This window comes from Dipteris shenzhenensis, chromosome 22 (genome assembly GCF_047967505.1).
Source record: "Dipteris shenzhenensis isolate YYH24624 ecotype China chromosome 22, Dip_SZ_1.0, whole genome shotgun sequence".
Lineage (NCBI taxonomy): Eukaryota > Viridiplantae > Streptophyta > Polypodiopsida > Gleicheniales > Dipteridaceae > Dipteris > Dipteris shenzhenensis.
The window spans coordinates 33,977,175-34,003,236 of NC_141617.1; the positions used below are offsets into that span (position 1 = coordinate 33,977,175).

General features: G+C 45.1%; 1 protein-coding gene across 1 annotated transcript in view; it reads left to right on the forward strand.

The window, feature by feature from the left end:
- Nucleotides 1-20,976, forward strand: part of LOC147888030 (26S proteasome regulatory subunit 6A homolog B) — a 54,987-nt gene extending 34,011 nt beyond the window's left edge. Inside the window, exons 8-10 of the mRNA XM_087393196.1 lie at nucleotides 20,063-20,182; nucleotides 20,272-20,412; nucleotides 20,563-20,976. Of these exons, the coding sequence (XP_087249322.1) occupies nucleotides 20,063-20,182; nucleotides 20,272-20,412; nucleotides 20,563-20,640 (339 nt within the window). The 3' untranslated portion in view covers nucleotides 20,641-20,976. The remainder of the gene's footprint in view (nucleotides 1-20,062; nucleotides 20,183-20,271; nucleotides 20,413-20,562) is intronic.
- Nucleotides 20,977-26,062: the final 5,086 nt, after the last annotated feature.

Below are 26,062 nucleotides of genomic sequence, written 5' to 3' on the forward strand. Positions count from 1 at the left end.
ACAGGGTTATCTACAGCAGCCTGCTGCTGCATATTGATGGGCATTCTTTGCTGTTCGACATCATCATAAACAACCCTCCTGTATTCCACAGGTTGCATGGGTTCTTTGTGTACACTATCCTCTTTTAAGATGACATCATTGCTGCGTATAATCTTCCGTTTGACGGGATCCCATAACCTGTACCCCATTTCACCTTCGTCACCATAACCCATAAAGATGCATCTGGAAGACTTTGGCTCCAGTTTGGTGCGCAGTTCTTTGTGTATATGAGCAAAGCACTCGCAGCCAAACACACGTAAGTGCTTATATGAAGGTGGCTTGCCAGACCACACCTCCTCTGGCACTTTCAACTCCAAAGCCTTGTTCGGCGACCTGTTAATTATGTGAACTGCTGTTTGCACGGCTTCTGCCCAAAAGCCATGGGGCAATGCAGCATAAGACAACATACATCGAACCTTCTCCTGAATAGTTCGATTCATCCGCTCACTCACACCATTTTGAGATGCATTATGAGGGGCTGTGAGTTCCTGTTTTATGCCCTTAGCTTTGCAAAACTGTACAAAAGCATGTGACACATACTCACCCCCATTATCGGATCTGAGGCATTTCAGCCTGCGACTTGTCCGATTCTCAACCTGAGCGACAAACTTCTTGAAAGCATCTAAGGCAACGCTTTTATGCTTCAAGAAATAGACCCACACTTTGCGTGTGGCATCATCAATAAAAGTAATGAAATACTTTGCACCCCCTAGTGATAGCTGTGGCATCTCACACAAATCAGTGTGCACTAGATCAAGCGGTGCTCTATTTTGGGGAGTTCTCCTCTTATGAGGAGTCATAGAATGCTTGCCAAATATGCAATGATCACAAGTAGGCAAATCTGAAAATGAAAGAGACGGCAGATAACCCAAACGTGACAGTTCTTGCATTCCTTTAACAGACATGTGTCCCAACCGGCTATGCCACAATGAAACCTTTGGCAGCTCGGTTATGGCAACAACATGATTACCTACACTGGAAACATAAAGAGGGTACAAGGTATCACTCTTATAACCCTCAGCCACTACAACCTGGCCATCAGTAATCACCCATTTGGAATCCCCAAATGTGGTGTGGTAACCAATGTCATCCAACAAGCCAGTGCTAATCAGATTTTTCTTGATTTGCGGCACATGGCGAACACCATCAAGCATAAATGTGCGTCCATCAGGGAATACTATCTGTATACTGCCAATCCCTGCAATCTGACATGCATAGTTGTTCCCAAGGTGAACAACTCCATGAGTACCTGTGTAGGAAGTAAACCACTCCCTATGAGGAGTAACATGAAAAGAAGCACCTGAATCCAAGAGCCAGGTGTGCATGTCATGGCCATCAATAACCAATGTATGTGCAATTACAGCAGAAGAGCATAAAACATCATGTCTGTCACTTTCACTGTCCTCTGCTGCAACATTCACTGCATCCAAGTCATCTGCCTTGGCCTTGCCTTTGCCTTTGCTTCCACTGCCTGCATCCTTTGTCTCAGCCTTCTTGGCTTTCTGATCCCGTATAAACTTGAAGCACTTAGACTTCACATGTCCCTTCTTGCCACAGTAAAAGCATTCAATATCCTTTTTGCCACGGGACTGACTGCGGGATTTGGACTTGCCAGCAGATCTCCCCTTCTGCTGAGTCCTGCCTCTTTCTTGTACCTGCAAAGCATTTGAAGACTTGCTGCCCGCATTATTCTTCCTGCTCATCTCCTCCATAAGGAGAGAGCTCTCTACATCAGCATACATAAGAGTGACATTTGAATTAGACAGGGTGGTCTTGAAAGCGTCCTAACTCTCAGGGAGGGTACACAACAAGAAAGTAGCCTTGAACTCCTCATCAAGGTTCAACCCCTGTGCAATCAGCTGTGTAAAGATGGCATTGAACTCACTCAAGTGTGAGGTCATAGCTGTACCTTCCTTCATGCGAAGATCAACCAGCTTCTTCAACCAATAAACCTTACTGGCTCAACTCTTTTGGGCATACAACTCTGCTAGCCTCTGCCATAGGCCATAAGAGGTCTTTTCAGCCTGAACATTGAACACAAGAGAATCACTGAGAGTAAGCATGATAGCAGCCCTAGCGGACAAATCTAGCTCCTCCCACTCATCATCTGACATCCCAGATGGCTTGACACCCTTCACCCTTATGGGCATAGAAATCTTCTTTAGCAGAAGTATATTCAAACACTGTTCTGCCCATAATGCATAATTGTGTGCCCCTTCCAATTTCTTTATGTTCAGAATTGATGATTCACTTCCCCCTGATGCCATATCAGATAAGGAAAGTACCTGACTCCCTGTAAGTTAAAAAAAGGACTAAATAAAATTCTGATTTCTCAGAAAAACCTGCTCTATCAAGAGCCAGGAGCACTCACAATAGTGCTGTTTTTACTGTCAAAAAAAAAATCTGCAGCAAAACAGAAAATTTTCCCTCCAGTTACTGTACCTTCTGACACACTGTACCGTGCTCAAATAGGCATAAAACAGTAATTTCAGAATGCTGCAGCAGAATTTCAGAATGCCTTTACCCCAACAGAATTTTTGGGTCATCGTCTGGTGCTTGCTTTGGCTCATGGTCACCAGGCTCTTCAAGAATTTGTGGCTTCTCACCCGTGAAAACTGGAACCTGCTCCTCAAAGATCACATCCCTTCTGACCACAATCTTATCCCTTAGAAGATTACATCCCTTCTGACCACAATCTCCCTCCTGAAGGGGGCATACAATGTGTAACCTGTTGACAGAGAGTTGTATCCTACAAAGAACATCTTTTGGGATTTGGAGTTCATCTTCCCCCTATGCTTCCTTGGAATGTGAATATAGGCAGTGAAGCTTGACACGCAGAAGTACATTTGGCTTCCTACCAAAGTATGTGTGGATAGGGGTTACCTTTGGGACATAGTCGTTGGTGAATGGTTAAGGATGTGGATTGCCATTGCGACTACCTCTCCCCAAGGAAGATCACGATTCTCTAGCATTGTCCGTGCAATCTCACTATGGTCCACTTCAATCTCGGAAGGAGTCCCTGTGTTTGCAAGATTCCTCATGATGCCTTTCTCCGCACAATAGCTTTCAAAAGCATGGGAACAAAATTCACCTCGTTCGTCAGCCCAAAGGGCTTTCATTGGTAATCCGGATTCCTACCAGAGCACACCAATCAAGGAATCAGACAAATGCTAGATCCTTTTGGGCCAAGAAGCACACCCAGGTGACTGTGCTGGAATCATCAATCAGAGAGGTCGTCTCTGCACAGGTCCACAAAGATTTGATCCTCTTGACATCAATCAGTGTCACGTGGCCCCTAAGTACAACCTATAGAGAGGAGTTAGATGCGCCAGCGATAGATCTCTGTCGGGTCCACATAGAGCTCAGATCATGCACCTCTGACATGACATGATAGATTCTACTCGCGACTTATAGAGGACTCTTAAAGCATATATTCACTCTAGGTTTTTGTGTATCGGTTCATCATTAGTTTTTTACTTGAAGGTATGCTAGACACCTCTAGCCCCCAATCTCACCCCCCCCCCCCCCCCATGGCATGTCTTTCTCATGATGGATTTTAGCATGTTTGTGGCTGCTCCTCTCTGGCTTTCTTTCCTTTCATTTTCTCACATGATTTATAGTCATATGGATGTGTGCACATCTTGAGTAAGATGATAGATCTAGAGTTCTCAGGGGTGATCCTGTGGATGATTCAATTTTTCACTGCGTGCTCTAACATGTTACTTGAAGCTACATGAAACCTTAGCCTACGCAACTCAGCGCTCATTCAATGAATGATTACTCTCACTCTCGCTTCCTCTCTTTGCAAACAGTTAGGGCCGAGGACAAACTGTTGGGCTGGACCCCCCGAAGGTTTTTTAATTCTTGAAGGATTAGAATACACAGAGAGTTCAGCGTGGAAGCTTAGTTCCAAAAATTCCAAACGTGAAGTATTACGTGAGCTCTCAGGCTCTCTTTTTGGGCAACATGCCACTTGTCAACTTTCCTAACTGAAAACTAGATACATGCCACTAAAGGGCAACTTCTGGAGTCCTCAATGCACTTGGTCACGCGAACGTTCTCCTAGATGCTTGTCAGGTTCCATAGGGCTTGGGCTTTCAACCCCACTTGATACGTGCAATAAATAACTAAAGCGCACAACCATGGCACCCATTAATGGTTAGTGCTTTTGCATGCAAATAATCTCTATACTAATTCTAGTCACTGTGGGCGTCCCCACTGAACACGTGTGCACATAACAAATATATATATATATATTCTCTGGTTGATCGGAGTCAATGCTCTTGATTATAATTAAGGGGGCTTTGACCAACGGTTGAGGCGCCTTAATTACGGCCAAGTCTCTCCAACCGAAGTTGGCACATCTCAGTTAACTGTAGTTAACCCTCTTGGCGCATGCCAAGTCTCATTGATCGAAGTCAACACTCTCTGACCGTAGTCAGCTCTGTGGTTCTCTGGTTAACCGCAGCTAACCCTCTTGGTAATAAACCAAGTCTCCCAGACCGAAATCAGGCTTACTTGACCAAAGTCAAGTATCTTTGACCGTAGTCAATTCTTTGACCATTAAAGGAACTCTTTGATCATAATAAACACAAATGGAAAACTCTTTAATTATGATAAAATAAATGGTCAACTCAATACTTTGACTTAGGATATTTACAGCTTGGTGACATCCCCTCGGCTTCTATTTAGCTGACCTCAACTGAAAAGCTTCCTTGTCTGGAGGTCTCGCACAAACTGATCAGCTGCAAATATATCATCTTTGGTCCTCATGATAGGTGGCAGAATCGCCTTCCCATAGATGACCTCAAAGGGGGCTTTCCTTGTATAGCTATGAACTGTATTATTGTAAGCGAACTCTACCAATGGTAGGTACTTTTTCCAGTTTGAACCTTGGTCACCCACGTATTTTCAGCATATCCAATGCTGTAGAATTTGCTACCTCACTTTGACCATCTGTCTGGGGATAGAAGGAAGAAGAAAAATTCAGATTCGTCCCCATATTATCAAATAAAGCTCTCTAGAATAGACTGGTTATTCTTTTTTTTTTGCCGAAAAAACAGTGCTAATTATATTACTTCGAGAACAAGATACAAGAGGTCAGCTTATAGCTGACGGGCTGCGTTCACAAACCGGACGCAGCCCAAAAGGTAGCATAATAAATCATACTCTCACGGAGGGATATGCTGAGTGTGAATGAACAGCCATCGGGGTGGTGAGTAGTGCCACCGAAGGCCCTGCGTAGTCTGCTCGAAGAAGAGGCTCTGTGTGTCCCAAGCCTGGAGGAAGCGTCTCTGCTTCTCCTGACCAGCCCGGGAGTCTCCCTGAATCTGGTCCCACTGGCCTCTGAGGGTATGAATAATCTCACTCCAGATCTCCGCCATGATCTGGGCAGTCGATAAGGAGGTGCCACCGAGGATCTGCGCGCAGCGCGAGGTCCAGATGTGCCATCCTGTAATGCTGCTGATAATCTCCCAGACTGGCTGCCTCTCCCGAACTCCTGTATCAGCCTCTGCTAGGTGCTGTGGGATACCCTCGAGCGGCCCCCACGTCCCCTGTGTGATAAGGAAAGTGGGGTCCTGCTGGCATGCCTCGAACAAGTGATGAAGACCAGGTGCGGTGCTGCACCAACAGAACGCGCCCCAAGTGATCACTCCTAGCTCTGGTGCTGCACGAGTAAGAAGCCCGAAAGTCCACCTCCACACTTCCTGGGCGCGCGTGCAGCTCCACAGGCAGTGTTTTGGTGACTCCTCATCCGCATGGCAAATCTGACAGCAACCGTCCTGGCCTATCTGCCTCAACCAGCTCCCCACTGGAAGACCTTTGTGGGTAAGAAGCCACAGGAAGTATGAGATCTTCCGCGGCCGCCAGCTCTCCCACAAGGCCTTCCAGAATGCCTGCAAAAAGAACCTGGAAATACCCTGTGCGTACCAGCTAGGACGCTGGGTGGGGGGGCGGCTCTGCATCCTCCCGAGAACTCGCCTGCCCAGAGTCGTGCTGTAAGCGAAGAAGGAAGTCGGCCCCTGTCCTGTCACAATCTCTGGCCACCACCACTCTCCTGGGTCCCACTCAAGCTCTGACAAGGCCCGCCCCTCCCAGAGTCAAAGACGCCAAAGCTGCAACTGGTCCTGCTCGATACTAGGGTCGGTATGCCAGACCTTCCCCAGAAGGCCTACGACCCTAACCCTCTGCCACGGGAGTAGGGGGTCGATGAGCGCATCCTCTCTCCTGAGTCGTCCATCCCCTGAAACCGCGAAGAAGGCGATAGAGGAGTCATCCAAACGTCCTGCGACCACCAGTGGGATGCCACGGGGGGTGAACTGTCCCAGCCAGTGGGTGTCTCCAGGCATGAGGACCTGAGGCTCAGGTGGAGCCAACCAAGCGGCTGGGATCGCACCGTCGATCTCCGTGCGTCTCGCCTGGACTCCGCGTGCACCTCCAGCTGCGTCTGCAAGATCGGCCATCTCCAGATGTCTGTACGTATCCCTCCAAACTCGAAGGGACCGGGCTGGCCCCCTCATCCAGCCGTCCCACCTGATATGTGATCTCTCCCCCAACTGAAGGCCCTCGGCGTCTCTGACCTGCCCATTCCAGACGAGCGGCTGGCGATCGATCTCCTCCTGACAGCTGGGCTGGGACTGAATGAGACTGAGACGGAGCCGCCTCCAAACCATGAGGAGGCTACGAACGAGTGGGGAGCGGGGCTGAGTGAGCGGGGCGGAAGTGAAGATCCACCTGAAGGACGGTAGCCACTCTCCACCTCGGCGCGGGACACAAGAGCCGACTCCCTGCTGAAGTAACATCTTCCACGTCTGCCCCCCTGGGGTCAAACCGCGGATGATAAGCTTGCCTAACAAGGCCTGACTCTGAAGCTCTGGATCAATGACCCCCAGACCACCCTCAGCCTGCGGAAGAATGACTGTCTGCCAAGCAACCCTGGCTCTGGTATCTCTATGTCCATCCTCCCCAGACCAAAGAAAGTTCCGAACCAACCTCCTGAGCTGTGCCACGCTGGATCTCGAGAAGCACCAACAGGAAGCCACATACCAAGCCGTGGCTAGAAGGACCTGGTTAACTACTAAAGCACGACCTGCAAGGGAAAGCTTAGCAGTGCTCCAGAAAGCCAGCTTCCGTCGGATGGAATCTAGCACCGGGAGAAACTGCTGAGCTGGCGTAATGTCTAGGCCAACCTGGAAGCCAAGGTATCTAGCTGTCTGTCCACGTGGAATCCATCTGAAGCCCAGAAATCGCCCCCACTGAGAACACGCCCCCGGGTCTGTGAGAAAACCAACTGATTTGTTCCAGTTGATTTTCGCACCAGCGGCCGAGCAGAAAACCTCCAGGGCCATCCGCACCCTCTCTAGCATCCTCTCATCGTCCTGGACATAAAGGGCTGTATCATCTGCGTACTCTGAGTCCAGAAGCTCCGTGTCCTCCCGGAGTGGAAGGCGAACACCCCTGAGCCCTGTGGACCTCGCCCGAAGGTAGTAAGTCATGGCCTCGGCGAAGAAGAGAAACAGATAAGGAGCCAGGGGACAGCCCTGACGTACTGATCTCTCCAAGCTGAATCGCTCACCCAGACTCTGCTAGACGCTGTCCTGTACAAAGCTGAGATACCCTGAATCCAGCCTGCCGGGAAACCTAGCTGCTCCAGAGTCCCCTCCAAAAAGGACCAATCCACGCGATCGTAGGCCTTCTCGAAGTCGAGAAGTAAAATGGCAAGGTGTGATCCGCTGTACTGAGCCCACTCCGCCGCCTCTGAAAAGGTGAAGACATTATCCAGGATACTGCGATCCTGGACAAAGCCTGTCTGAGTGTCATGGACGAGGTCTGGAAGTAGAGGTCGAACTCTGGCACTGATCATCTTGGCGAGGATTTTGTAGGCAGTGGTAAGGAGAGTGATCGGACGCCACTGGCGGATCTCCTGTCTATCTCCTCCCTTCGGGATGAGGCAAATCAGTCCCGAGGAAAGGCTCTCTGGCATCTGACCGCTGCTGAAAATCCCCTGCAGAGCTGCAAGGAGGGGCTGATGGATCTGGTCCCAGAAGGAGGTGAAGAAAGCTCGGGATAGCCCATCCTCACCTGGGCATTTCTGCCCATCAATAGCCATCAAGGCCTCCAACATCTCATCCGAGGTGAACGGCGCCAACAACGTCGCCTGCATGCTAGGCTGGACCAGGGATGGAATGTGCCTCCACACCTCCTCACGGTCACGACTAGCACGAGGGGCAAGTGGCTCCTGCTGGAAGAGGGTCCTGTAGAAGTCAGTGGCCAACCCCAGGACCTCCCCCGGGTCCGTAACAATGTGACCATCCGCTGTCCTGAGACTCCGTAGCTGATCACCTGCAGCTCTCTGGCCGTGTGTCCTGAAGAACTCCCTGCACATCCGGTCACCCTTCCGGGCCCAGAAGGAGAGAGAGGCGTGATAGGAGAACTCGGAGCGACGCTGGAGGGTCTCCTCCAAGAGGGCTCTGGCTCGAAGGGCCTGGATCCGAAGCTCCTCCGAGCCCGGGGAAGACTGCTGAAGTCGCTGAATGGAGGCGAGGTCCCTCCGAAGAGCTCTCTCTCTGCCCCACCAATCCTGTCGAACCTGTAGGGCTGCGAGCTGGCAGATCTGGCTGGACTCCTGCAGAGCCTGCGCGACCGAGTCTACCAGATCCACGCCCTCCCCCCAGTCTCTGTCCCAAAGACTGCAAATGCTGCTACGGACGTCCACCCTCGAGAAGATGGAATCGGGAATCCTGCATGATCGGGGGGGGAGAGACTGGTTATTCTGGGATCTCGATCACTGACAATGGACTTAGGCATACCATGGTGCTTAAAGATCTGTGCCATAAAAAGCTTAGCCATATGTTCTGCCTTTATGGTTTTGCGAACCGGAATGTAATGAGCTTGCTTGCTGAATCTATCAATGATAGTCCAAATCCCATCATTCCCTGACTTTGATCTTGGCAAATAAAAAATGAAGAACATTGCAGTACTTTCCCACGGTGCCTGAGGCACAGGAAGAGGCATAAGTAGGCCAGGTGCCTTTGTCTATCATACTTCACTTTCTGACAGATAAGGCATTCAGTTACAACTGATGTATATCTTTCTGCATCCCTGGCCAAAAGAAATACCTCTCTAATGCTTGAGTTGTTGCTGTAATTCCTCTATGCCTAGCATAGGGAGGTGCATGGCATTCTTCCAAAATCTTCTTCCTCATCTCTTGGGTGATGCATAGGCAGTCATCTTTCATTAGATACCCATCTTTCAGGGAATAGTGACTGGTGGACTGTCCCTCTTGCATTTGCTGTAAAATCTCACCAAAATCTGCATCCTTAACATATTGCTCTCTCATGTCTTCCAGGTCCTGATGATAAGCAATAGTCACATCGTTGACCTTGGGTCTTCGAGACAAGGCATTTGCCACTCTGTTCCGAACTCTTGGAGTATGGACAATCTGAAAATGATACATTGACAGCATGTTTGCCCATTTCATATGCTTCTCGGAGAGCTTGGTTTGAGTCAGAAAGTATCTCAGACTTTGGTGATCTGTTTTAACAGTAAAATCTGCACCCAAAAGATAATGCTTCCATGTATGGATGGCACTAATTACAGCCAGTAACTCTTTCTCATAGATTCCCAGATATCTCTCTGCATCCCAGAGTCTCTTGCTTTCATAGGCCACTACATGACCATTCTGATGCAATGCAGCTCCAACACACTCCCCACAAGCATCACAATCCACATCAAATGGCTGATACAATTATGGAACTATCAAGATTGGCTCTATGGTCAGCGCCTCTTTGAGTGTGGTGAATACTGTCTTTTGTGGAATTCCCCATCTGAAAGCTGCATTTTTCTTAGCAAGATCGTGGACTGGAGTGGCTATATCCACCCCAAAAGTAGTGCGGAATGCTGTCTTATGCACATCCTGAGGCTGTATCCTCACTTGATGATAGCCACTCTTTAGGTCTATCTTGCTGAAAACTGAAGCCCCATTTAATTGATCCAGCACATCATCAATGCGTGGAATAGGGAATCTATTCTTGTTTGTCATTTTGTTTAGTGCGCGGTAATGGACACACATATAGAATGAGCCATCTTTCTTCTGAACCAGCAGTACAGGGGAGCAAAAGGAGAAGAACTGGGCTGAATCAGCCCTTGGACAACAAGTCCTGCACCTGAGCCATAATCTCCTCTCGTTGAGCTGCACTAACTTTGTATGGGGGCCTATTGGGTGGCTCACTGCCAGAAATGAGTTCTATGCCATGATCCTCTCAGGGGGTAACTCCCCTGGCAAAGTGTCAGAAAAGCAATCTTTAAAATCTTCAAGAAACTGAAATTTATTTTGATCTGCCTCACTTATTTCAGCATGCATTTCAACATCTCTCTTTTTTACAAAAACCATGTAAGCTGAAACTGCAGACTTTATTTCTTTTCCAACAGAACTATTTGATACAATGGGAATAGTTTCCCCTCTATTCCTAGCAACCACATGATGTACTTTGCCCCTATGTACAAATTCCAGCACTCTTTCAACTTCACTGCCTTGCGATGGAACCAAGGCATACCCAAGACTACATCATGATGTTTCAGTGGAGAAATGAAGAAGTCTTCCAGATCCACATAACTCTGTACATGAAGACGGAGCTTCCCTATCAAGGGAGTGACTGTCACAGGGTTCCCACAGAACATCTGGTCGGCATCTAGAGCCGTGCCTCAGGGCTAAATCCTCTGATATAAAATTATTGGTAGCTCTTGGATCAAATAAAATCAGCGCTTGCTGGTCTTTGACTTTGCTCCATGATAGCAGCAATTCTCGTTCCTCTGTGTTTGAAACATGACCCAGTATGTCAGGAATTCCTCCTCGTGGCTTCTCTGCCTCTTTCCCCTTCGGAGTTGAAGGCTTTTCTAGGCACTGGACAGCCACATGCCCCTCTTTGCCGCATATGAAGCATCTACCCTCTTTCCTGAAAGTTTCAATCTGTTTAGGGGTAAAATGTGGTCTTCCCTTATAGGGCCTTTGTACCTGGTTTCCCCTCGGCTTCTGAGGCTGAAATCCCCTCTTTTGAGCCTTGGGAAACTCTCTTGTTTCAAACTTGGGGGTCGCTGGCTTTTTATCCCCTGGTATACCTGCTTGTAGTGAAGGCACACTAGTAGGATCCTGCATGTACATGAGGCTAGCCACATTGGCTGAATGCATAAGATCTGAAATTTCTTTGATATATTTAGTGTTCACTTGGGCCGGTATCTTTGGAGTGAGTCTTGCCCGGTACTTCATGAGTTGACTCTTGTCAGAGATTTTCTGGAAAGGTGAAACTATAAGTAGGAATCCCAAAATTTTCGTTGTAAGACTCACTGTATCTTGTGCTTCCATATGTATGCTCTCCCAACCAAGGAGCGCATGATCCCGAAACTGTTTGGGAATAAACTGTTTATAGAAAGCTTTCTTGAAGTCCTTCCATTTCTTGGGGGCTACATAGTTGGCTGTTTTAGTTATACACCATGCACTGGCTGTACTAGTCAAGTGCAAAACATGCTTTGCCTTTTTCTTCTTGGGAAGAGGACCTGCTCTTTTCCTCTTTTTGCTGTCCTTATGGTGAGACTTCTTACTCTTTCCCAATGTGTCATCTGTGGAAAGAGGAGTAGAACTCAAAGATCTCTTTTTGCCCACCACTTCTTCTTGATCTGCTCGAGAAGGAGGCTTCTCTGGCTTTTCCTCAAAAAGAGGTTGTACCATCCTGCGAAACAAGGGGTCTCTTGTTGCCTCTCCCAACTGAGTAATCAGCTCTCTGTAGGCGTTCTCTTTATTTATCTGTATAGCCTCCACCTACTGTACTCAGACTCTGCCATTCCCTCATGGGATGATTGGGGTTGTGTTTTTAGAGGATGAGTTTGGGAATGTTCTTGGATTCATCTAGGTATATGCTGCTGTGAAGCCATTACTGCAACCAAAATCTGAGAATTGCAACTCTCTCACACGCACCATGTATGCAACCGATGCACTGTGCCTTTTCTTTGCTGAGAGGAATACCTCAACAAGAGGTTATTGCATTCACAACTCGTGCTAGTGTCGAGCTGTCAACTCAAAGCATAAACCCACAAGGTTGCTAAAGCATCAACAACTGTGTTGCCCCTTTCCTGGCTGCTGCAAAAAGCACTCAGAATGCATCTGTTTTCCCTTCTTTGTGCACAAAGGCATGCGTTTCTTTACTTGTGCAAATCTCTGATTTTACTGATTTTCTGCTGTTTTTCTGACTGGTAGGTGGAAACTGATGGCAGGAACTGTCTCTGCAACTGTCCTTTTTTTTTTTTGGGGAGGGGGGACAATAACTGGATGAGTAACTGGCTGGTTACTCTAACCATACTAACTGGCTCTGGTCTGGTTAGTCTGTGATTGAACTCTAACCAGAGTAACTGGATTGGTTACAGTCTGGTTACACTAACCAGATTGGTTTGGTTGGGCCAGACTAACTGGAATTCTAACCAACTCACTAACTAGGATTAGGTTAGATTACCCCCCTCCTTGATTGGCCACGTCAGCAAATCTGCCATGTCAGCATGTGCCACGTGTCAGCCACGTCACGGCTGCCTGGCCTGCCACTGTCAGCACCTCCATATGCCACATCATCACGTGTGCCACATCAGCATTGCATGGACTCCCATGTGTCAATGTGCCACGTCGGCATGTGCCTCTTGTGCTGCCACGTCTGCAAGCCGTACAGACTCACGACGAGTAGGTGCCACGTCAAAGAAGACACACAGCGCGTTGCGGGAACACAAACCCGACAAAGGTGTCCGTCCATTGGCCGGAAGTTCGTTTGCTCACAATTTCGCTAGCGTTCACGAGAGCTGGGGCGCTGGTTGCGCTCATTCTTTTGCAAGCGGCAACAATTCCTCTTCGATGGCACCCTTCCTTGCAAACCATACGCTGGTAATCCCGCTTAGGATCACAAGGTATCATTGGAGTCACGCGTGTGTGCGCTGATCAAAAATTTGCATTGGCACTTCTCTTTTCCGTGACCGCTAGTACAAGTAGATGTAGACCCCCGATTTCCTTCACCACTCATGACACATTGATTCACAAAGGACTTCCCTCCGGCTCTGGATAACATTAATCACACGCGATTCATGAGTTTCGCCCATGTGCCCACTATCACCCTTTAACCTGTCAGTGCTTATACCAGCGCCAGTCGACTGGAGCTTCAAGGATGCAAATCTTTCCCCTTGTCAATCGTTGGCACGACCTGTCAACTACCCGGTTGTCATCTCGTGCTGTCCTTCCACCTTGCGCACGTGCTTGCAAAGTAATTGCAAGAACCATTCTTTCCCCTTGATCGCTCCCACCATGGATAACCTGGCTCTGATACCAATGAAACCTCAGCCTACGCAACTCAGCGCTCATTCAATGAACGATTACTCTCACTCTCGCTTCCTCTCTGTGCAAACAGCTAAGGCCCAGGACAAACTGTCAGGTTGGACCCCCCCGAAGGTTTTTTGAAGGATTTTAATACACAGAGAGTCCAACGTGGAAGCTTAGTTTCAAAAATTCCAAACGTGAAGTATTACCTGAGCTCTTAGGCTCTCTTTTTGAGCAACCTGCCACTTGTCAACTTTCCTAATTGAAAACTAGATGCATGGCAACTTTTGGAGTCCTCGATGCACTTGGTCATGCGAACGTCCTCCTAGATGCTTGTCAGGCTCCATAGCGCTTGGGCTTTCAATCACACTTGATACTTGCAATGAATAACTAAAGCGCACAACCATGGCATCCATTAATGGTTAGCGCTTTTGCATGCAAATAATCTCAAGACTAATTCTAGTCACTATGGGCGTCACCATTGAACACATGTGCGCACATAACAAATTTAAAAAAAAAAAAATGTATATCTATATATACATACATATACATACATATATATATATATACACATGTGTATATACATATATATGTATACATACGTATGTACATATACATACATACATACATATATACATATATATATATATATATATATATATATATATATATATGTATGTATGTGTATGTGTGTGTGTGTGTGTGTGTGTGTGTGTGTGTGTGTATGTATATATATATATGTGTGTGTGTGTGTGTGTATCTATGTATATATATATATCTATGTGTATCTATGTATATGTATTTATGTATCTATGTATATATATATGTATATATGTATCTATGTATATATATATATATATATATATATCTCTGTATATGTATATGTATGTATATATATCTATATATATATATATATATATATATATATATATATATATATATATGTATGTATGTATGTATGTATGTATGTATGTATGTATGTATGTGTGTGTGTGTGTCTGTGTGTGTGTATACGCGCGCTCTGGTTGTCCGGAGTCAACGCTCTTGATCTTAATTAAGGAGGTTTTGACCAATGGTCGAGGTGCCTTAATTATGGCCAAGTCTCTCCAACCGAAGTTGGCACAACTCGGTTAACTATAGTTAACCCTCTTGGCGCATGCCAAGTCTCGTTGATCGAAGTCAACACTCTCTGACCATAGTCAACTCTGTGGTATCTATGTATCTATGTATCTATGTATATATATATATGTATATATGTATCTATGTATATGTATCTATATATATATATATATATATATATCTATATATATATATATATATCTATATATATATATATATATCTATATATATATATCTCTATATATATATATATATATCTATATATACATATATATATGTATATGTATGTATATGTGTATGTATATGTATATGTATGTATATATATACATATATATATGTATGTATTTATGTGTGTGTGTGTGTGTGTATGTATGTATGTATGTATATGTATGTATATATGTACATGTATGTATATATGTGTGTGTGTGTGTGTGTGTGTGTTCTCTGGTTGTCCGGAGTCAATGCTCTTGATCATAATTAAGGAGGCTTTGACCAATGGTCGAGACGCCTTAATTACGGCCAAGTCTCTCCAACCAAAGTTGGCACAACTCGGTTAACTGTAGTTAATCCTCTTCGCGCATGCCAAGTCTCGTTGATCAAAGTCAACACTCTCTGACCGTAGTCAGCTCTGTGGTTCCTTGGTTAACTGCAGTTAACCCTCTTGGTAATAAACCAAGTCTCCCCGGCCGAAATCATGCTTACTTGAACAACATCAAGTATCATTGACCATTAAAGGAACTCTTTCACCATAATTAACACAAATGGAAAACTCTTTAATTATGATCAAATAAATGGTCAACTCAATACTTTGACTTAGGATATTTACAGCTTGGTGACACTAGAACTTGACCAAAGAGAGGACTCAAAATGTATGACTAATGGTGCATTGACAAACACACACTGCATGCTGTGGGGTGCTGCCCATTAGTGATGGAATTGATGCTACAAACTGTTGCCGTAATCTGCTGCTCGCTCCCTCTGCTCCGCACCATTCAATGAGGTCTTGAGTGGCTATAACGGATCCGAAAACTGTCTCACTATCAGCTCCCTTTCAACACCTATTGTTGGAACTATCGGGAGTCCTAGTGTGTGTGGTCCTAGAGTCCTAGGAGTGTCCTAGTGTGTGTGTGGTCCTAGGAGTGTCGTAGGAGTGTCCTAGTGTGTGTGGTCCTAGAGTCCTAGGAGTGTCCTACAGTTGTGTGAGTGTGAAGAGTCTTGAGGCCACTTGTGCCACCTCATGTGGTAGGTGTGATTCCTCCCCTAGATTATAGGATCTAGATTCTCTTGTGTGTGACCTCATCTATGAGGTGTCAGTGTGGGAAGATAAGGCTTGCCCAGCCCATAAATGAGGCCATGTACTTGCTATGATTCCGCTGGGACACTCTTCTGCCATCTCCACGTTGCTGTCCAGATGGCCGCTTCAGTTCTGCCCATTGCTGCTGCGGCCTCTCAGCTCTCCTCCTTCCGTCCCTGATTTGCGCAATCTCCAGCGCATTCTGCCCCAATGACCTGTGACAGCTCCTGCGAAGGCGTCGAGATCCGTGTCTTGTAATAAGTGCGATGATTTGGCGGCGTCTCGCATGTACCGGCGACTGACGACCTTGTGAGGGCCGTGGCCATCGACTCGCACGTCACAGCCTCACTGTTGAAGATCTTGAAGAAAGGACTTCACCAACATGAGCTTCACCGCCATCTTCAACTCCATTTTGACCAGATCTGCACCAAACAGCCGACTGTTTGTTGCTGATTCATTGTTGCGTATGGAGCTGATTTTTCGAAGCTGAAGATTGACAAAATGCTGCAGGAAAGCATGGTCGTTATTGCTGCTGAATGCGCCCTTTTCCTAGATGACCTGCATCTGAAATGAACTAATTCCAGCTCGTTTTTCTTACTGTTCAAGCTGTCACCAGCTCCAAAAACGCCGCCACATTTGGAGGGGATTCAGACCGACCTTGAAGCCCAGCATTTCTGCTCCATGACGACCTGAAGAGCGGCTTGTTCCAGCCCATTTCTGAGCCCAAAATCCTAAATTGCGATTTTCAAGAATTTTGCCTCACCGACCTTGAAGCCCAGCATTTCTGCTCCATGACGACCTGAAGAGCGGCTTGTTCCAGCCCATTTCTGAGCCCAAAATCCTAAATTGCGATTTTCAAGAATTTTGCCTCATTTTGGGTGAATTTGTTGGGGCTTTTATGATCTGAAGCTTCCCTAGTATTGCTAGAACACTATGCTCTAGGAAATTTTGAAAAGCCCCAATTTTCTGCAAACCCAAATTTTGCAGCAACCCTAACCCTAAAATTTAGGGCTTTTCTGTCTTGTGTCTTCCTTTGGCATAATTGAAGCTTCTACTATGTAAATCTTTTGGGGATTTTGCCAAATTCATGTAATCTCATCACCATTTGGTAATTGCTCAAACTTGAGATTCTTCTCCGACATTTGGTGACTCTCACTCTATCACTTTGAGAGTCATGGGCTGATTGTCCCATGTAGCTGCTCCCATGGCCGACATCGACATATCTTCCGGGCATTCCCGTCATGCGCTTCATCGACACTTCATTGATACGGGGGAATGTGCACACTCTTGAGCAAACAGCTACTTCGTGCTTATACGGGTTCTCTGCCCTTGCTATGCATAAAATGAATATATATTTTCTATATTCCTCATGTGTGTAAGGTACTCTGCCTTGGGTAGTCCCCCTAAAATGATGTAATAATTTGTCATTTTGTGTGCCTTGTCCTATAAAAGGCTCCACTTATTTCCATGTACCCAGTTAGGAGACATGGGGGTTGCTATGTCTTTCCTTTATCAGGCCTGGCCGAGTTCTAGGATGTTGGTGTACTCCCTAGACCTATGAGTTGGTCATGCATCCATGCTCAGATTTGAGTCTTTGATCATGTTGACACCTAAGCCATGAGAGTGCTTGGTTCAACCTTTGAATTATGCTCAGCTGTTAGCCTCTGAGATTGCCTGGGATGCACAGTCTGGATGATGTCATAGTTTCTCACCCTAGCTCCGAAGGGGGGTTTGTTGGAACTATCGGAGTCCTAGTGTGTGTGGTCCTAGAGTCCTAGGAGTGTCCTAGTGTGTGTGTGGTCCTAGAGTCCTAGGAGTGTCCTAGTGTGTGTGGTCCTAGAGTCCTAGGAGTGTCCTACAGTTGTGTGAGTGTGAAGAGTCTTGAGGCCACTTGTGCCACCTCATGTGGTAGGTTATAGGATCTAGATTCTCTTGTGTGTGACCTCATCTATGAGGTGTCAGTGTGGGAAGATAAGGCTTGCCCAGCCTATAAATGAGGCCATGTACTTGCTATGATTACACAATCTATCAACATTAGTTCGTGCCTCAGCTCTTGTCTCTAACCTGTGATTGAGTGTCTCTCACCCTCTCCCCATTTTCAACACCTGTGTGTTCTGCTCACTGGATGAGTCCTACACATATGCTAAGTTTTGTTGCTGGTGCTGGTGCATTTGCTGCACCCAGCAGCTGCCTCCGTCTCCACCTTCTCTAGTGCCCAGATGCACTCCTGAGGATATGGATCCACTTCCCCTTGCTGCTACATTTCTGCTGGCTTTCTGTAGTGACTTGGGTAGACTCTTGAGCACCTTGCGTGAAGCTTGCAATGGGCTCTGCTGAATAGTCATGTGTCCATTGCAAGCTTTCGAGAGAAACTCAGGACGAACACTTTGTATAAATGGATGCTCAAGTATGTGTGGGTGTGTGGATTTGTATGTGTGAGAGCATATTTTTATACTATGGTCTACACCCAATGTTGGCCGTGGGTGTGTGGATTTGTATGTGTGAGAGCATATTTTTATACTATGGTCTACACCCATTGTTGGCATGTCATAGTAGCTAGTCCCTGCTGTGCGTGATGGAGTTTATGGTTTTCAATCTTACAAGTGACTATTGTGAGATTGAAATTGCAATATGTTGTGCTTTTAGAGTATGAGTTTGGGAATGTTCCTGGATTCATCTAGGTCATTTACAGGGCTTGAATGGCCGACTAGGCCTAAACTTTGTTGACCTAGCAGTTTGTTGTACAGCCGACCAGAGGAGCATTTTGGTTGACCAGCCTAGTCTACCAGTCGACCAGGCCAAGCCTTGGAAACCTATAATGGTCCTCCTTATGTGCGCTTGTTTGGTCGGCTGAGCCTCATCATGGCTGCCTATAACCAAGGCTATGGTTGGGTAATTGTCATGTGCACGGATTGGTATCTAACATGTAATGGGGTACACAAGACTAGTTTAGGTAGCTTGGGGAGGCTTAGGGCTAGGCAGGCTTGATTCTCGGGTTGAGTGGCAAGGGTACGAACCAGCTAGAGGTCTTCGCTATTTTTGGTGCATTGGGCCTGAGTCTATATAAGGGGCCCAGAGGTTCAGTTCTTAGGGAGCCAATGGGAGCAAGTCTCGTTCCTAGGTGCTAGGTCTGATCTTGGATTGAGTCACGGACGCATGCTTGCATCTTAGCGTAGCCCAAGGCCCAGCAGCAAATCCAAGGCCTCTAGGCACCACCTGGTGGTTTGGGACACTAGGCTGGTTGGGAGTTCATGCGAGTAGCTCAGCTCGTGGCTCGGAGTGGACATCTAATGATTTGGGATCGCAAACCGTAGATGTCATGGTTGGGTGGTGAGCAACGTGCTCAGATTCCTCACGTTTGGTGTGTTCTTGTGTTTGCTTGCAGATCAGAGGTTTCAGGAGTGCTGGGGTCGTGTCAGCAATGCCACAGCCTACGACTCCTCCTTCCAGGCCCAGGGGCAGCCACATGGCAGCCCCATATGGATTGTATTGCTTGCTATGGGGAGCTCAATCCAATACAATATGAATGTTTGTGTTGCACCCTCTCTTTCCCTCTATCATACTACAGGTGTTACTTCTCCATGCTCTCCTCATTGGGGAACTTACATACGGGGAGTCGACTGACAGTTTCTGCAAAGGGATTACATATCCCATAATGAAGATTTTTAAGATGACTAGTCAACTATGTATATACCATTCTGTCTTCCTTCTGGTGGCGGCTTAACCTTGCTTTTGATGATTACTTTTCTGATGATGTACTAACCTGATTTCAGCACCTCTGCTCCTGCTGCCGCCCCCACAAACCAACCAACCAAAAAAAAATGGATAAAAAGATAATCTCTAAACAATAGGGAGTCGTAGCCTCCTACTTTTTACGCATGGGGCACTCCTTTGAGCTATATTTTGTACCTGAATGCTACAAATAGTAAGGAGATTGAGCCAAATTTCTGAGGTTGGTTTCTTCTAGGCCACTGGCACAATGCATTTAAGTTAAACTTTCACATGTGACATCATAGAAGGTGAATGTCTTGCAAACAAGACGACTAGATCATACCTCCCTGAGGTGTCGACCCTGAGGCCTCTTACAATCAGCCATGATTATTCCATATCATGAGTAATCAATTACGTGGACTTGAATTGGTGGAGCTCTATAAAAGATTGTGAAAAAGCATTGTAATTCTCTGCTGTATGGCTCACAATGCATCATTAGAGATGTCTACGTGTTTTGGAAGCTAACGGCTGAGGCCATTCCTAAAATTTTCCAGGTAATTGCAGCCACTAACCGTGCTGACATTCTAGATCCTGCTCTTATGAGATCTGGGCGTCTGGACCGTAAAATTGAGTTTCCACACCCTACAGAGGAGGCCCGCGCTCGCATCTTACAGGTTTTTCTTATGCCAGCATATGATATATGTTTGACAAATGTGTCTCATGTTCTGGGCCTTTGAAATTTTGATGATGTGTATGGTTGCAGATTCATTCTAGAAAAATGAATGTTAGGTCAGATGTCAATTTTGAAGAGCTGGCTCGATCTACTGATGACTTCAATGGGGCTCAGCTTAAGGCAGTTTGTGTGGAAGCTGGCATGCTTGCCCTAAGGCGTGATGCCAATGAGGTATCCTCCAAGTTGATTTTATGTCGATGTTGTTCTTGTAAGCCTCAAAAAGATAGATGGTCACAATTGGCAATATGCTGTTTGGTTAGGAGGCAGCAATTATCACTATAATGCCTTGGATGCATTTTGAACTCTCTCATGGATTTGCAGGTAACACATGAAGATTTCAACGAGGGTATCATACAAGTACAGGCAAAAAAGAAAGCGAGTTTGAATTACTATGCCTAGGCCTGGGTAAGGTCTGGGGACATTGTAACATGTAGAGCAGCCCCAATGCATTGAGAAGTTCTTTTTTTGTCGAAGGGAATGGTGCTCTCCAGAATTTAGCGGATATGTCAGTGTGCTGGGAAGAGAAAAGTAGTATCCCGTCACTGACGTTTGTTTGGATTGCTCACAGTCTTTGAATGGTGATTTGAGCAGAGTTTTTCCAGTCAACAGAGTGATTTTAAGGTTGATGATATTATAGAGTGTAACAGGGATGGTGCCTCATCCTTTCAAGGAAAAAAATTGTGGATCTCCTGCATGTTGATACGAAAGCAACAAGCAGAAAGCCTAAGCTTGTATATGCGATATCTGAGGGTAGAAGCTTGAAATAATTGTAGTGAAAATAGTTCACCATGACACTAGCATTGGGTACAAGCTGCTGGAAAACATGCTAAGCAAGTGTCTCAAAATTAGACACCATGTAGAAGACTAAATGACCTTGCATCACCAACTCTGAACACACGTCATCCTAATGCGGGAAATAGGTAGAACCACTTTATGTTACTTCAGAATGTGCATAAAAGTAGTGAAGAACATTCAGGTCTGACAAGACACCACACATTAGTACAGCCAAAAACTCATGTATAGATAAGACTCTCATGCCAACCCTAGTTGCTGGCATGGGTAGCCCATGTGGCAAGAAGGATGTACCTGCTACTCGTGGCAGCCTTCCGTTCAGCCCATGTGGCAGTCCTTTCCTCTGCCCGCACAGCTAAAGATATCAAGTGCCTGAGTCTCCCTGATTTGGGGGCTCACCCTACTAGCTCAAGATCCCCTCTCAATACACCCTGTGGTACTGGCAGTTCCATCCAATTGTCTCCCTCAGAATCTGGGAATATGCTGGATACTGTAAGCTCGCTGGAACCTGTATGGTGAGAACCTTGTGGCTGCTGCACATAGATTTCCACTAACTCGTCCCTTTCCAGAAGCTTCGGTGAGTAATTTTTTTAAAACACCACAATACTCATAATGGATTTACACACTGCTAGAGTCTCGCTCACGGTGGAAGGAGTAAAATCAGTGGTCTTTATCACAAATTTTACCATTCCGTTCTTGCTTGACAATTTTTGGCTAATAGCAGTAGACATGCAGCCCATGGGCATGGGGGCAGGCCAATGGATGCAGCAAACAGGGGTTGGTATGTAGTGAGGATGGAGACCACAGCAGGAACGAGCTCACTTAATTGCAGAATGAATAATGAAGTGAAGTTCAAACTCATAATGACTAACCCTAGTACTAGGTTTAGGACTAACAGTCCTAGGAGTCATACGTTGACTAATAGGACTAGGTGTCCCATGACTAACAGTTCTAGGCCTACAAAGGACTAGGTGTCCCATGACTAACAGTTCTAGGCCTACAAAGGCTATGTCTAACAAACCCACCTCCATCGTGTGGTTGAATTACTTTGGAAAGATCTCAAAGATAACTAGGAGTTATGCCATGGTTTCTCATGTTAATCCAAAGGGATATAGCAACCTATGGATGACAGTATCATGTAACAAATGAATCAAGTCGAAAAGCTTCAAAACTTGGGTCATGGAAGAATTGAATATTCTTTTCCGACAGTCTCTCTGATATAATGATAAATGTGCTTAGTCTGTGCATGAAACATTGGACTGTGTGCAATCGCTTAAGCACTCTTAAGTAGAAAGTGTTGGGAGATGTTTGACCAACATCAAGATCTGAAATAGTTTTAGAATCCAGACACATTTCCACCGTAGTTGTTAAAACTCTCTTGTACTCAGCTTCACAACTATAGGTAGTAAGTGTGGATGGTTGCTCTTGGTTGAACCAAAAAAATACATGAAGCTCCAAGCATAAAATAGTTTCCACTATGTGATACAAGTGTCATAACACCTAGCTCATTCATTGTCGATAAATGCGCGGAGAGTAAGGAGTTTTGATTATAGAAAAGGCCTGTGCTTTTCAAATACCCAAAGGCATGTTTCACTACCAGCCAATGTTGTGCACGGAGTCTATGCATGAATCTGTTCGACTTGAAAACAACGAATTGAAGATAAGGCTTTATGAATCATGCTTTATATTACATGATGTGTCACAAATACATCAAGCATCCAATAGCCTGATGATAGAGCGTGGCATTAAAAGGCTTAGTAGCATCATCCAAGGGAAAATAAAAGCTAGATTCCAAGGATGTAGAAATTGGTTTACAATCTTTAGATTGAAATCTGTGTAAGGGTTATCCAGTGTATTTGGACTCGCCGCATGATCAAACACATTAGTGGAGCTTGCTCAATGTTGCCATTAGCTCCCCCACTTGGTGCTACAATGGCTCTTTATTGCAAGCTTAGCAATCAATGCAACCTCCACCAAGTGTCCTTGCATTTGCTCTTGTGCGGTCAAACAAAAGCTCAGCTTGTTTGCTATCCTTTAATGTATCTAATACCATTTTTGTTTAGTCATTATAGCCCTCTCTTGGTTATTGCTTGTTCTCTAGTAGCCTAATCAATGTGGGGGAATTCAAGCTGAAAATCATAATCTTTTTATGGCTATTAGTCATGTGCTAGTGGTTGAGTCGGAGCCTCTATAGACTCATCAAAGTCTGAAGTAGACTTGAACAAGGACAACAATATTATAAAATCATCATCATGAGCAATGGTTGGCATCAACAAGAGCACAATAGAATTTAAAGCAAAGACAATAGTCTCATAACCAATCTATACGAATAATAATTTTCCTAGTGTTTGGTTGGTATAACTTGCGTCTAAATTTGAACCAATGAAGATGCATTTTGTGTTGGATTTGAGATGGAACATGCACATAAACATACCACCTCATGTGTGAAATGATTGGATTATGACTTGTCCAAGTCTCATTGGGAGTAAAAGTCTTCAATGCCAAGACAAATAATGGCATCCAAACTAGAATTTGTTAGGCAAAGACTTACCCTTCATCATGCATTGTGCCATCTCCATCAAAGTTCTATTTTTGTGTTTTGCAGCTCCACTTTATTGTGGTGTGTATGGCACAATAGATTGACCATGAGATGCTAAGAATTAGCAAACTCTTGGGACATACACTTGGTTTGCTTGTCAGTGTGGAGTGTGGCCAACTTGTGCCATTCTCATCTATTGAAATTGTTTGAAGCACGCAAAGACATTTGAGTTGGATTTTGATGGATAAGCCTAAGTATGATGGGTAAAGTCATCCACACACGTGAGAGTATAAGATATCCACCAATAGATGTTGATCGCATTGGGCGACATACATCATTGTGTACTAAACGCAACTTGTAGGTTGCACCAATAGTCCCAAATATGGAAGGTAAACAAGTCCCTCACAAACATGTTTGGATAATGCATGCGTCCGGAGATCAACCACCATATTTTGTAGATGTAACTTGACCAAACTACCATAGGTTAAGTGCTCAAAACGCTCATCCTACAAATGAGTGTTTGTAATAATAGAATTCTCTACTGCAAGTGCTTAGTGATTTGTCTCTGTCTCCCATAGGCATGAAGTTTGTAAAGACCTCTAGTCAATCTTCGAGTGATGACTATTTTATTGCCATTTTCAAATTATAAACGACTATTGGCATAAGTCACGGTGCTCCCCTTAGGTGCATCATTTAAAGAAAGAAATAACTTTTGCATGACATTAGGTGCTTGGATGCACCAATATTAATGCACCAAGTACAAAATGCATCAATGAAAGCCATGCATAAATCATCAACTAAAGGATTATATTGGCATGTGACGACAAAAGCTTGCAATCATGATGAGCAATATTTGTTGGTTCATCCTTTTCACATGATAAAGCATTAATAACTAAAGTCTAGATTGCTTATTTCTTCTATTCTAGTCACATCTTTTCTTTTTTTTTTTTCTACATTTTTATAGGTATCTGAATTTTTCTCATAATTATTCTTGGGTTTTCCACATGACTTGCTATGTTTCCATTACCCTATGATGCGTAGCACATGCTTGATCACCATTGATAGAGACATTTCGAATTTGCATGACAAGCTGATCAAAAGGTATAGTGGTTGAGATTGCCCATTATCACCAACCTCAAAGAGTTTGCAAACCCTTGATAGGAGTTAGGAAGTCCAATACCTATAATGGACCCAATTTGACTATCTAGCACAGCTTTGCAATGTTGGCCAACTATTTCTTGAGGTCGTTGACTTTGGTCAAATAAGCATCCATGCTTTCTCCATCATCCATTTTCAAGGTATCCAACTTCTTTTTCAAGTATGCAACTTTTGCCTCATAGTGGATCTGATATAATGATGCCAATTTATCCCAAGCATTTGATGTTTTGTATGAAGTGATGTAAGGATTGTTTCTAAACTAGAGGCAAAAGAGTAGTGGTGCTAGAAGATGCCACTCGTAGTGATAGGAGCCTTTGGAGGTACTTGTGGTGGAGGTCTAGCCTTAATACCTGCAATAATATTCAACAAGTCCTTGGCTACGAACACATGATGCATCATGTATAACCACATAGGGTAGTTGGTGCCATTAACTTGAACCATTCCAAAAGATCATAGTTTGCCATTGCAATTTGACGTAATGTTTGCCTTTGCAATTGAGATGAAATGTACAAATCCTAAAAAAAACTCACTGGTCCAAGCTCAAAATCACCTGCTTGCATAGCAAGCGATTGCCAATTTGGGCTAGTGATAGACTTGTTGGTGGTGGTTGGTCTATGAAAATGGTGACACAAGTACTGCCTACATCACTACTCAGCTTTGATTTGAGCAAATCCAGCTAGAAATAATGCAACATCTAGTAAAGATGAGACCCTGGAGAAAAATGGCACTTTTTCTTGAATGAATCAATGAGAATTTTGAAAGCTACCCTTGAGGAAGATGATGACTCTTTCTTGAAGGAATCGATGAGTTGTTTGAAAGCTGCTCTTAAGGAAGATAGAGAGATATGCCGGGCATAATCGATAAGTTGCTCTAATACCATTGTTGGTAAGTGTAACAAGGGTTAGGAGGCACTTTTTTCCTTTGCGTCTTTTGCCCCTAACCATAGTGGTTAGGTATGGTTAGGTTAGGGGCACAATTAATTTTGACTCACCCTAGGGTTTTAGGTTCTGTCATCTCTTGTACTTCATTTTGAAAATATCATTTCAGTGAGCTCCACGTTTTGGAGCTCTCCACCTCCACAAACTTGCATTGGTATCAGAGCAGGTTGCCCTTCGCTCCCACACACCTCCATAAACTCTCACATTTGGTATCAGAGCAAGCTTTGCCTTGCTCCCACACACCTCCCCTCAACTCTTGCACCCTTGGAGAGAATTTCTATTGTGAGGACCATCAATTTTGTCACAAGAAACCTCAGCAATCAGTTCATTTTTACCTCATCCACCCTCTTTTTCGTGCAGATGAATTTTGTTGGCTGGACCATTTTTCACTTAT